Source organism: Cylas formicarius, unplaced genomic scaffold (genome assembly GCF_029955315.1).
Source record: "Cylas formicarius isolate icCylForm1 unplaced genomic scaffold, icCylForm1.1 PGA_scaffold_8__14_contigs__length_24414737, whole genome shotgun sequence".
Taxonomy (NCBI): domain Eukaryota; kingdom Metazoa; phylum Arthropoda; class Insecta; order Coleoptera; family Brentidae; genus Cylas; species Cylas formicarius.
The window spans coordinates 17,715,163-17,729,378 of NW_026844361.1; the positions used below are offsets into that span (position 1 = coordinate 17,715,163).

At 36.3% G+C, this 14,216-nt stretch overlaps 1 protein-coding gene across 3 annotated transcripts in view; it reads left to right on the forward strand.

The window, feature by feature from the left end:
- LOC132706840 (max-binding protein MNT-like) overlaps positions 1–14,216 on the forward strand; it is a 33,752-nt gene that overhangs the window by 16,664 nt on the left and 2,872 nt on the right. For all 3 annotated transcript variants that reach the window (XM_060678422.1, XM_060678423.1, XM_060678425.1), the window contains exons 2-5: positions 1,242–1,421; positions 9,416–9,833; positions 11,859–12,209; positions 12,268–12,437. In XM_060678422.1, the coding sequence (XP_060534405.1) occupies positions 1,281–1,421; positions 9,416–9,833; positions 11,859–12,209; positions 12,268–12,437 (1,080 nt within the window). In that variant the 5' untranslated portion in view covers positions 1,242–1,280. The remainder of the gene's footprint in view (positions 1–1,241; positions 1,422–9,415; positions 9,834–11,858; positions 12,210–12,267; positions 12,438–14,216) is intronic.

Consider the following 14,216-nt stretch of genomic DNA (forward strand, 5'->3'; position numbering starts at 1 on the left):
GACAAGATCCGCCTTTCAACCTGTAGACACCTGATTTTTGAGATTTTGGACATTTCGGTTTATTGTTTTTTAAAAAGTTTCCTAATGTGTTGTTAGTTCTGAAAGCTATTTTTAAACCACATTTTGACAAATGTTCTCCAATGTACGTAATTGTTTTAAATTGTTGGAGATCAACAAAATGAGACATTCAAATGTATTGCTTTACGATCAATTAGATTTAAATAACTCTCCTTGATTGAACTTAAATTCTCACAACATTAATTAAGGTTCGATGGTTATTTTTCGATATATATAGTAGCAGGTAGTTTGTAAGTATTACATTACACGGTGTTGTCGACACAATTGTCATGTAAAAATATATAATTTCGTGAAAATCTGAACTTTTAGTTCTTATTTATTTTGATAATTCGTTCAATCGTTATTTATTGTTTAGAAATTGATCTGTGTTACTTGCCAGGTTGCAGATCTGATTTTTTACTGAATTATACATTATACGTTGTTTTATAATAATTAAAAGTTATTGTACAGGGAGTTTATGGATTTTTAAAACATCGACCGAAATATTTTCAAATTGTCGCGGCATGGTACGCCACATGACTTTGAAATTTGTTCCTTGCCACAGATAAACCTCTCTAAGTTAAGACCAACACCAATTCGTATTCTGCGGCAAATCGTTCATTTCACTGTAACTGAATAAATTCAAATGTGCAGAACCGTCACAGTTTAATAGTGTTCAAATAATTGACGCTAAATTCGTGGGATCGTTCGTGGGTATATTTCGAGTCGGCCGGCAACGTCGCGATAGAGTTTACGCATTTTTCCGCCTCCCTTCCACGTCGCCGCTAATCTAGTACGAACCCGTCTGACCGCTTCTCCGCGATTTCGTTTAGCGGAATCGCGCAGTTCGCGAGAGATTTCGGCGTGTTGTGGTCCGCTATTTTATTTTCGTGAGTTCGTTTGTCCAATTCGATCGTTAATGGGACAACTTCGATCCTCCGATTTCGATTATTTGACGGTTTGACAACGTCGCGGTGTGCTGCGTCGCTGATAAACATTGACGTCACTTATTCGGGAAAAATTGTTCTCCGCGATCGAGCACGTGGTCCGATCCACACCTGACGAAGTGACCTCGTCGGAGAAGAGCTCCGCAGCGCGTAGTCGCCTTAGAACGCTTTCTGCGCCCGCACCTTTCGAAGATGGCTTCGGCCGTACCGCAGAACGTAAAGATTATTGTATTACAGCCCGTCGCCGGCCCCAATCAGGTCCAACTGACGGACAAGATGAGCCTGAACACCCTCATCGAGGCCGCCCGCTTCCTCGAGCTGCAGGAACAGCAGCAACAACACCACCGCGCCACCTTGGAGACGGCACTTTCGACCATCAGACCTGTTGCGGGGAACGGCGGGCAGTTGCAAAATGGGGTAAGTTCGCAATTAAACCAAACGTTAAATTTATTTATTTACACACAACGTGGTGTGGTAGTGTAACCACCACCAAGCTCAACGCTCAAGTGTGAGTCATCACCTTAAGGAAGGGATATAATATCTGGGTAACCCATGTTATCCCACGCATAAAAAAAAATTAAAAAATACTTTTTTGCTCTGAAATTATTTTTTTTGTTGCACTTAAGAATACATTACATGTGTCAAAAAAAAGTAGATTGTTTTCCAAGTAGAACCTGATTTGATACAAAAAAACGCATAATATTTTATGGTGCACCACTGGTAAAGTTTGTTCATAGATATAAGAAAGTGACTAACTGATACGAATTAAGGAAAGCCCGGGCAAGCTGTAAGAATGAAATATAGCCGAACAGGTCCGTACTTTGCTTAGAATTTAATTATTTGTGGTTTTGTTAAGAAATATATTAAACAATATTTATTTATGTGTGTGTTTATGTTTAAATCGAAAATAAAGTTACAAATTATTTTTATTACCTACTTAAATTATTTAAAATTATTCACATTCTAATTATTATTTGTAAATTTTACGCTGTATTATATCTTGATCATTTTCATCTACACTCAAGAAAATGTCAGCATCGCTTCTTTTTTTCCTCGCTGGAATGCGATTATTTACCATTTTCCATACAGTTGATGTTGGAATTTTCGCCAATGTGGCCGTTTCTTCTAAAGATGCTTGCTTGCTGGCACCACGTTCAATGAGAGTCAAATAAACATTGTTTATAACTTCCTTAGTCTCAATAGAATACTGTTTTCTATATTTGGGCGGGAGCATCTCCTGAGATACACTAGACTCGCACATATTTTGCATAATTCGCACACGATTCAACACACGTTGTACTACACACGAAATAAGAATGATTACTAATAAACTTAAACTAAGTAGTATACCAAACCAAAGAATATTAAACACAGGTAGGTATAAAACTGTTTTCTATTACGGACCACAATTTTACCTGAATTTAAATTCCGAAACTTTAGGTAATAATCTTGTTGCATTGTATGTTAATGACCACCCTTGGATAATCCCATTCAAAAGCAATTGGTCACTTTCTTATATATATATGAACAGACCATAACGCCCGGTTTCATTTTTGGTGGTATTTTACAAAGCATGAAGTATGTAAATGCACATTACGCTTATTATAAACATAAATTGTGTGGCTGTGACAGATTCAACATCTCCTTCGGGCTTTATTAGCATGAACAATCATGAGGTGACCTTGATTATCATAACGCACTTCATCTATGGCAAGTGCAAGATTTGTTTTATCAGTTTTTAAAACTCGCAAAGCAATCAATGTAAGATTTAAAATCTACCTGGGAAATCTTTTGTTACTTGACAATATTATACAATTTCCATGCATTCACTACTAAACTATCCAGTGAGTTACAAAACAAAGGCCACCACCATTTTTTTCCAAATACCCGGCACCTGTAATTAGCAATTCCGTTGTCATGTAAATCTACCCCATCCATATATCTATTGTATTGGGCGATTACATAAGGTTGGGGTTTATTTACATCTTTCCGTTCTTTTCTATTATAGCGTTTTACATTTTGGACAGGATCTACACTAGAAACATTACTTGCCACAGTTACAACTGAATTGTCGTGCTAACGGACAATAGAAATTTTTGATTCAGATTCATATGCTGAAAGATAGGACCCGCAGCTTTTTTTTTTCAAATGATTTACAATTTTCCGTTGGACATTTATTTGTTCTATTTTCCCGGATAGTACCGGTGGCAAAATAACCATTAGTTTTTAAATGTACAAATAGTAGACTCATGACAACGTCACCGCCAAGACCAAAGTCAGAATGAGGTTTATTTTGAGCACCACCATATGGAAGTGGATGAAATAGATACCCATCAGATGAACAAAGGCACCAAAGCTTGAAGCCAAAACGAACATTTGCAAAGTAAGGTACCACTTGTCCATCTATGGATAAGTTGAACGAAAATATGGCAAACTGAAGATTTTTTTCATTTATTACATCAAAGACTTTGAACTTTTGAAAATTTTTAATTTTTATCCAACACATTATTGTCAGATAAGTGCAAGTTTTGCTTTGTCTTCATCGGTAGACCAATAATGCTAAATATGTGGCAATGAATGATAACCAACAATAAAATGCCTACAAAATTTAATAGTTCATTTTTTGACAACGAGAAGTCATGGCGGCTATTGTCTTGAGCATATTTTACCGAAAATTTTAAAATCGAATCACTTCGTCATCAAAAATCATAAAAAATATTTCAAGCGGAGTTTTTCCAGAAAGCCTATTTTTTAGTTCTTCACATGATTCATCGGATATAGGTGTGTGAGTGTACTCAATCTGACCTTTCTTCCATTTGACAGTAGAAGCAAGCCTGTCGTTTACAGAAGGCATACGTCTTCTTTTGAATTCCAGGGTTTCATCTGACGAGTCCCATTCAGGTTCAGTAGTTGATGAATTACAGGACTGTTGAAGGATAACTGTATCATTCGGTGTATGTAATTCGAAAGTTCCAACTATATAAGTTGATTCCCCAAACTTTTGTAGATTTATGTTATCGTTCATATCTTCTTCGTCAGTCAAGGTCGGGTGGAATATAGACCGCGTCAATATGTTTTGTGAATATTTTTCACTTTATTTTTAGCATAAATTTACAAGGAATGGAATGCTACAATACATTAGAATACGTAAATCCAAATAATACTAACGACTTTCATTGTTATTGTCCTCATCCATCACGATCTCCTCCATAGTCGCCTCTAACTGCTTTTGAGTCAAATACCTCGGAAATGCCATATCTTACGAACTGTAACGTTCACTGCACAAGGCACAAACGCAGCAGTAAATATTTTCAAAAAATAAAGCATAATCAATATAGTATTTCCAATGTATGATTTCTGCGATGTAATCCACGTGCTATATATAGACTTAACAAAAATGGCAATACAAATCCAAAATATTTTTTTTACAATTTTAGATTTACTTAAAAATGTGATACAAATTTATGTACCGCTTTTGTTAACTTTTGAAGTGATATTGTTTCCACATAAATTAGGAATTTCTACGGTTTTATGTGTTTTAGTAGTGATAATAATAAAATTTCTAAATTGATGTGCAAAAATATTTCCTGGATGTGACAAAAAAAATCATAACGCAAATGCAAAAAACGCATTAACGCACCACTGGGACAAAATGAATGAAAATTATTGAATGTTTAAAATATAATGAAAATATGCAGACTAGGTAAAAACATTATTTTGTTAGGGTTAATAATAATAGGGTTGAAAATAAAGCTCCCAACTCATCTTGTAGTACTTAGGTTGCTTAGGCGCCTACCAGGGTTGGGCCGATTTTAATTAAGAGGATTAAATCACTATTAAAATCATAATTTAAATGAAACTCCTATGTTTGGCACAAAAAGCACAATGTAAAAATATTATCACAAATAAAAATTAAAACAACTCTTTAAGGCAAATAACATAATAATATAAAGTTTATGTTATTTTCATTGTATTAATTGAACAAAAATATAATTTTTTCTCCTTTTTATATCCCCATCCTGTTCCTTATTCTGAGTGTACAAAAGCAAAAGTGCTGAAATTTCGTTCTACCGCCGCTGAGGAAGCAGTTGCACACAGGAACTGTTTTATTATTGGTAACTGGTTCGTAATTTCTGGCTCATCCTTTTGCGATGTCCACCATTTATGTTTTTTATTACTTCATCAAAATATATTCATTCAACTTTGTTACTAATAGCAAAATTCCAGGGTTTCCATACAAATTATTGATTGTTTCCAAAGCCAGATCCTTTTCTTCTGCTATTAACTCATATTTTTGCTGTTGAGGGTTCAACATATAGGCTATAAAATGATATGGCGTGGGTGCCTGCTGATGTCGATCCTGATTTTGTTGTATTTTTCATAAAGGTAATTCTACAACATTCTCGAAGATATGTTGTAAATGTTTCCACTGCTCTACAGCATCTGAGATAGTAGGGTTTTTTTTCACTGCAAAACATCAAGAGCAACTGATATTGGTTCTAAAATGCTTAAATATTCTTGTGTTGCATGTTTAGGCCCACCTTTTGGTAAATAGTCGAATCAATTTGGTTTTTGTTTTCTTCATATATTTTTAGTAATATATCCCATTGGCCAGTGCCGCACATCTTTAAACAATCAGCAACGCTACTCCATCGTACATCACTTGCAAGGACTAAAGCGTTCTTCGACTTCTGGTATTTGTAAGCACAGTACAGCACAGTAAATTCAAAATATTGTCAAAATAAATAAGAACTAAAAGCTCACCTCAGTTCAAAATATTGTGAAGCAGCCATTTAAATGTTTTCACCTAATGCCCTATTTTCCAGTCCTTTGACAAAACACCAACTAAATTCTCGAGACGTATTCGACAACAAACGGTGGGATTTTTCGTGTGTAAAAGAATTGATTAAATGCGAGAATTTTAGCGTTAGCGAATAAAAGTTTATATCCGGTTTCGTGTTTGTGTTCGGTACCTGCTGATGAGTTTATTTGTCGTAGCCTTTCATATTCTTTGAGCCTGGTTGATATTTTTCCTCCGCCGTATGCTCTAAACTCCTGGTATCTCAATCTCAATGTTGTATTTGACGGATCGGAGATATTGAGACATTTTTGGACAAGTGGTAAAACTTGTTACTTTCGTATACTTTCCGCGAAAGTATTCTTCTCGAAAGTATACGCGCTCCTCACTAAACGCGAGATCTCGATAACGGTGCATCGTACAGCGTAGTCGTTGGTACACATGGCATAAAAAAAAACGTTTTTTTGTCTGTCTGTTCTCCGTTTCTCCGTTCTCTGTTCCAGGGTTTTTCGACGATAACTTCCGAACGTTTTGAGCTACACGCTTCAAATTTTGCTCTTTTTTAAGATATGTAAAAATGGTTACGTTCAAGCTTCGCCGTCCATCTTTTTTTTTTTCGATTTTCGATTTTTTTGGACGTTGCTATAAAACATGAAAATTGAAGCTATCGACTTCAAATTTGGCAGGCAAACAACGCTTGGTCCCCTAAGGAAAAGATCATTTCTCCAAAACTGTTCACGAAACCACCGAAAAAAATGTACAGGGTGCGTCGTGAATTAAAAAAAAAAACTGAAAAATGGGTCCCCCTATTATTGAAAATTGGTGATAACTGGAGGACTGTTTTTCAGATATCAATTTCTTTTACACGGCAATAAAGCTCCCATACACAGCTAAAACTTTTCTATTTATGGTTTTCACCTATTTTACAGGATGTTCACGATATTCCGTGCAATATTAAAAAACGTAATAGGTGCACTAAATTTGCAGCTACCGACTTCAGATTGGGTCGAGAAGTAGAAGTTCAGACCCACATTTAAACTATTAAAGTCGAGTACAATTAAGTACCGCAAAGTATTTTTTTAATTTTGGAAAAATTAATTTTTTTGATAATTTTGGCTTTCAGGTGTTTTTCTCCATAACCATTCACCCGATCGGCAAAATTGTTTGACTGGCAAACGTGGAGTATCCAGTGCTCTAACATTTATTTTAAGCATTTTTTTGATTATATACAGGGTTTTTAAATTATAGCGACAAATCTAAAAGATTTATAAATTATTAACAGTGTCATAGGCCGCATCAAGAGCTACAATTTTTGTATTTGCGGTTTTCGTCTATCACACACCCTGCTCGAGAAATTTGAAAAAAACCACATGAAAATCACGATTCCGGGGACTGTCAAGGCGCGATGACGTCATTGATTATTATAGCGCACTGCATGGTTTCAGACAAACCTTATTTTCTCGAAAACTATTTACTATTTTAGAAAAATTCTTGTGCTAGGAAACGTGGAAGATCCAGGGTTATAATCTCCGGAACTTTTTCAAATATGTACAGGGGTGCGTCGATTATAGTTAAAAAATATCCAATAGATCCTAAAGATTGCCATTTTCGTGGATAAATTATTAGCCGTAATTGAAAAACTATAAAACATGGGATGATTTGGATTAAATAGTCTCGAATATTTTGTCGAGAGAGAGAGTTTCAAGTTTCGTCTATCATACAGGATGCGCGAGATACTTGGAATGATATAATTGGAGATCGTTATTACTTGTACATTTTTTTCTATTTATCAAAGTTTGTTATGACTTTGAACTTCGGCGATAAGTAAAAAACAATAAAATTACATCGATTTTGCGGAAGTTCCATACTGGTCCGCAGGAGAACGATAGAAAAACTATGCGTCCCTTTACCACAAGAAACCGCGAAGCTCTTTTTAAAATAAAAATGCTGCTTCGCGCTAGGCGCGACGAACTTGCCCCGCCCACCGACGATTTTTCGAAAGCAATCTTGTTTTTGACGTCATATTCCTTAAGAACCTTTGGTATGTGTAGTTGCGTTCGGCCTCATTGTCTTTGGAAGGTTGTGGCGAAGTGTATTTTGTGATGGAACGCTTAATATCTGTAATGTGGAAATGATTACAGAGAAGAGCAGATGTACGGTGTTTTAATTTTGGGTTCAGTGACTCGAGAATCAGTCATACGAGACAATGTTCATGTCCTACCTTTAGCTCAGTCACCCTCAAACAATGTATAAGCAAGTACAGAGCAGAATGCGAGCCAGATTCATTTAAGCTCTGACGAAGCCAACAGGTTGATTGGCGAAACGTCAGCACTTTCGATTCATCAACAACCAACGCAGGAGTAATCCAAAAAAAATTGTAAATAGTATTCTAGTGTGTAGTTCAAATTATTAGGTGTTATCTCGTATTCCTAGACGATTACTTAAATATCATCCTATAAAAAACACTCAAAAAGATAACACAAATATTTTCATCTCACACACCAACTGCTAACCACGGTTAATAGTGTTTCTTTTAATTTATCTCCTTTTTAGTATCAAATACCTCCGTCAAAACGAACATACACTATTATAACCTGCATTTATTCTCCTTTCCGTGATGACTCATTGACTCGTTTCACCGTCGTATTGAAGATGTAATGTTTGCTAAAAAGGGACGAAAAGAATGAGTGAGAGCAATGCTTTGTTTTGTGACAGGCGACACGTGGTTTGATGTTCGATCACGTTTGAGGTTATGGCAGTTTTGTTTGCTTGTGTTTTTATCACGCACGTTTAACGTACGTGTGTATCACAGTCAAGGTCCTCCAAAAACAGCAACAAAAGAACCGCCATGTTGACGTTTCGAAAGTGTGTGCGATCCAGATCGATATTGTTACTTTCAATACATTGCCGACTGAAAATTTATATATTTATCCATTAAAACGTTAATTTGGTGGTAATTTTGTGATATATATTTTTAATTAGGAAATCGCGATTGTGGTGGCCGTTTAAAACTTAACTACTTAATGTATTTTACCTGTCAACGTTGAATAAATAAATAAGAGCAAAGCAAATAATGGCTATTTATTTTTTTATTTTCCAATTTGTCTGGAATACTTTTGCGCACGCAATGCTGGTGCGTATGCGTATATATAGACTATATCTAAAATGTTCGTTTCATTGATTTTTTTTTGTTTTCGTAAATCTTTTCTGATATTGTAAATTGAAAAGGAAAGCGTTCTAAGTAGAAAAGAGGGCCCTCTTCTTTAATTCTATTGGCCAAGTATGCTAGGGTCATTCGCCCATCGAAAAAGATTATTATTCAGCAACTCTTATTAAATTTCATCCAAACATAGCGTAACCTGATTTTAGTTTGTGCTTGTAATTGTGGGCTACAGTTCAAAGATTAGACCCAAAACGCAATAACATATAAACGCCATTTTGGCAGAACGCTGGTGAATAATCTTTGGTTAGGAACGCAAAGTCTTGGTGAGCGGTTCTCTGCATTAATTATTATGAAGTAACAAAAGTACCGTTACCAGTTTTTTTTTTAATAATTTTGTGCACGAAATGCGGATTGATGAAAACTCTACAGCACCCGTATTTTTTCTTGCAGCAAAACGGTATTCCGATGCAGACTATCACTTTGCAACCTGTTAAAACGGTTACCCTGAACAACGCCGCGATAACGTCGCCCGGAGTGGCCCATCAACAACAACCTATCGCTCAGCCGACCCAAACCGTGGTTATTTCCAGCAACAATATTTCATCCACTCTCCTACAAGGTCCAATCTCATTTTCCACAGCTTCTAGTCCGACGACGTCGTCCCCTTCCCAACTGGGCAGCACCACCCAGTTTCAACAGAACAAGAAGATCGAGCAAGACGGTCACATTTCCAGTACGACCTTGCCGCAAAACCAAAGGCACCGAGTGCTGAATAACTCTTTCGATATAATGAATCCGTTGGTGATCGATGAAAGTGCTTCGTCCGACCAAAAGAAACTGAAACAGCCTCCCATGGTTTTTCGATCTGGTATACAATGTTTATACAATAGTAACATACCACCCAAATTATATGGGAAACTGACACTCTACAGTTTAACTTTCGTTAAACTGTGTAAATTAAATTTTTACATTACATAAACATGTTTCTTAAGCTGCTCGACAAATAAAAAAAAATGGCGCATATAAACTTAAATTTATTTAATGTTATAGGTCCATAATATGATAGGTAGATATGTATAGTTAAAAAACCTTTTGCATGCATAAAATGTCTTCATTCTCTACACCGAAGTTAATCGAAATTATTACTTTCGAACTTCTGAATTAGCTTTCTCAACAATGTGTTAACTGCATAGTTGTAAAAGCTGTTTGTCCATTGCTATTTTACGTAAATTCTTAATAAGACATATATTCGTTTTCTCTTGTTATCAAAAATCAGGGTCTGAACTTGCTGTACTCGCCTACTGAACAGAGAAACATCGTTTCTTGCTGAATATATGGGGACAACCAGATCCGACGCATTTTCTATAACATTCTAGATAAGCCTGCATTATTGTTCATTATGGCCCACAGTAAAAAGAAAAAATAGAAACCGAAATTTAACAGAATTGAAACTTTATCTCGCGGAAATAATGTAATAACGGATCATAGGCAAAAAAGTATATAAGAAATTCAAAATGACGCAAACCGTCAAATCTGACCCGAATGACACCTCGCGGTGAGTGTCTGAACGAAATTCGGGGTGATTATCTGGTTGCCTAAAAACGTATTTATATGGGCAAACATTTTAAGTTTCTCATATATTTTGGGGAATATGTGATACTAAATTCGAGATTAGGTTAATATAACCGTAGAAAGTGATGACCGGCCGCAAGTATGGGAAACCAAAAGGGTGTTATACCTTATTTGGATAGTAGAATAATTTGTTTTAGCCATTTTGTCGTGTATTTAGACTTTGAGAGTAAATTTCCGCGCATTTTTTAATCACGTTAATGTTTTTGATATGGTAACGCTTTAACGTAACTGACAAAATGATTGGTTCATACGGGGTGTGTTCAGAAAGTGAGGTGACTTATAATTGGACAAGCTACGTACATTCGATCTTCGATATATTTTTTGTTATGTTGGTACCTATGTCCCTAACATATGTTCACAGTTTCAGCCAGTTTGCGCGTTTGTTTACTTGTGAGACAGAAGCGTTAGATGTGTTTTGTGTGCTCAGCGATTTTCTGCTGTCAAAAATAGCAACAACGAATTTGCATAAAATTTTGCTGTATAACACTTGAAATATTGATAATGGCATATGGTAAAGTCCGCTTTGCGCAAACAAAAATGTTTTGTAAGTGCTCTGGATGCCCCAGCACGTCAATAACTGATGAAAACGTTGAAGAAGTGAAACAAATGGTGTTGAAAAATCATCGAATCCCTATTGACTCGTGGACCGAAACAGTTTAATTTTGAACAAAAGGACCGTCGAAGGAGCCTCGCTCAAAAGCGACGTCAATGATCATCCCGATATGCTCAAAAAATTCATAACCTTTGTACCAATCATGAGCTATAAGCGCAGTCGTCCCAACAGTAGAAACCAGAATCGCAAAGACCAAAAATCGCACGTCAAGTTCGATTAAATGTCAACGTTTTGCTTACTGTTTTCTTTGATTATCGTCGCGTCAAGGTCGTATGGTGAATAGAGAGTATTGCCTTGAGAAAACGTGCGGAATTGTGGGAAAACACCACCATATTCACCGGATATGGCCCCCTGTTCCCAAAAATATGAAGATAACCAAAAATCAAGAAACCCATGAAAAGAAGAAGGTTGCTTTCGAACGATTGAGGAGATCGCTGGAGAAAACGTCGGCAGAAGTGACACTTTGAACGGGATTGTTAATTTTGATAAATAAATAAATATTTTTAGATAAAACTTAAAAGTCGCCTTGCCTTTTGAACACGCCTCGTATTAACGTCGATAAGTACTTGGTCGAACTCATTGAATATGTTTCACGTTTCTCCGGAAAAAAAACCTTCGCTTAAATAAATCGAAAATTATATTTACTAGGGACGCGGGAGGTACACAACAAGCTAGAGAAACACCGCAGGGCTCACCTGAAAGAGTGCTTCGACATTTTAAAGAAGCAGCTCCCGTCCAACGGCGAGGAGAAGAAAACCTCGAACCTGAGCATCCTCCATTCGGCGCTGAGGTACATCCAGTCGCTGAAACGGCGGGAGAGAGAGCTGGAGCACGAAATGGAACGGCTGGCCCGCGAAAAAATCGGCAACCAACAGCGGCTGGCTGTATTGAAAAAGGAAATCGCCCTGCATTACGACAACGTCGACTTTTCCAAGATCCTGCCGGACATCGTGCCCGGTACCTCGACCGCTAGCAGCGAACAGGTGTCTAGCCGCTCCGGTTAGTGATGTGCCGCGCACTTTTTGTCGCCCTTTGCTAATAACGTTCTTTGTTGCAGTGGGTCAAATGAACGCGGAAGGCCAGAGCGACGCGACCATTCACACGGAGTCGAACGGAATCGCACAGAAGGGCGGCAACACGGTGATTGCCACGAACGGGGACAAGGTTGCCATTCCTATTTTATCGAAAACGTTGCCCATTCAGGCCCCCGTGACGACAATCAAAGAGGTAAGCGACTCATCACGCGTAGTTCAAATGAACTGAACACTAGCGAAATTGTTGTAAACAGTACAATAAGTAGGATTACTAAGTACAGATTTCTAAGGCGATAACCAAAAAATTCCTTTTTACTTTGGTCATTCGTCTACAGATGGCAGCACAATTTAGATTTGACTGAATATTCCCGAAATTTATTCTCCCATGGTGCCGCTACTGATATTAAACAAATATTTAATAATGTTTATTACCTTGGAACTTTTGACCAGCCCATTTTAACTTCATAAGTGATAAAAAATTATTATTCGTGCCTTATTAAATACAAAACATGTAATTTTAATTGGGTCCACTGCAGGAACCCTTAACTTCACGGACATTTTTACAGTGTGCCTTCAAACCAGCTTCAAAATTAAAAGCCTTTCCTATAAAATTAAAGATCAATTTAATATTATAAGTGCCCAATTTACATAAATCGCGTCTTTTGCAGTTTTTACTCTGGTTTGTCGGTAAATTGCATTTAATTTGTAAAATCGCCAATAGCGTCACGTATATACAGGATGATGAATAAGTGAGATACAATGCGTTTTTTTTTTGGAACTTAGGCATGTTTTGATTCATGGATTACCACTGAAGAATTAGATTCAAGATTTGATTCATTTTAAAAACCTTAAATTTAAATCTGGGATCTTAATTGTGGAGACACTCTGTGTGCAAGCGACGTTGTCTGCCGTAAATTCGCATTTGCTGCCATCTATAGATAAGTGGCGAAAGTAAATCTGATTAGGCAGTTAGACATTTGGCCTTTGACATCTCAAGTTTCCCACGCCGGATGGTGAGCACGGCCTTTTTTTAAGGCTAATTTTTTTTTTCGTTTTCAATTTTATTTTCTTTTTTTATTTTTAATGCATTTTTGCTGTTTCGTTCAAAAGAAAAAAGATAAAAAACAATAAAAAGATAAGTCAGCGTTGGTATCTTGGAAAAAAGAATCAGAAATATTAATTTTTTCGTATATAAGTTTTTATGGAATAGTATATATGCAGTTTAAAAAGTTGAAAGTTAGGTCAGATTATATACAGCGTGTTCAATAAATATTACGATTTACCGAAAATATATACAGGTTGTCAAATAAATATTTACGATTTACCGAAACTTACCTTAGTCCACAACTAAATATTTACCGCGATACAGGGTATCAATTTCATTTTTTATTTTTTAAAATAATTCCTGAATTAATCGAGCTTTTTGCAGAAAATTTGGCAAATCGGATTGTTTTGTCATGCGAAATCCATTTTTGTGAATAATTTTGGGGCAAATGTTATGGTACTTTTCGTGCGTTTGATATTTCCTTACTTTTTTGCGCCTTAATGAATGCAGATTTTTAATAAAGATATCACTTCTTATCCTTTTTTTTTACACAAAAAAGCTCTTAGTCGCCGTTTTCAAGAAATACGCATTTGAAATTTCCGTGGCACCTAATTGACGGTTGCATGTGAACTTGCAAAATAGTTCAAAGCAGGCTTTGACTAACATAATCACGATAAAAGACAGTAAAATAGTAGAAATAGGCGAAAAAAGACGCGATAAAATGGCTGCAAAATTTTTCAAAGTAGGCTTTGCTATTTGTTAATATCTTGGGTGTTTTTAAAAAGTTTGGAACATTTTGGGTGACCAAAAATGATTACACCGGACTTGGAAGAGGAAATTTTAGTCCAAGTAGGCTGAAAATCTGATAATAAGTACAAGACGAATGGCAGTGGGAACCGGAGTGAGAAAATGTACAGAAAATGTGCG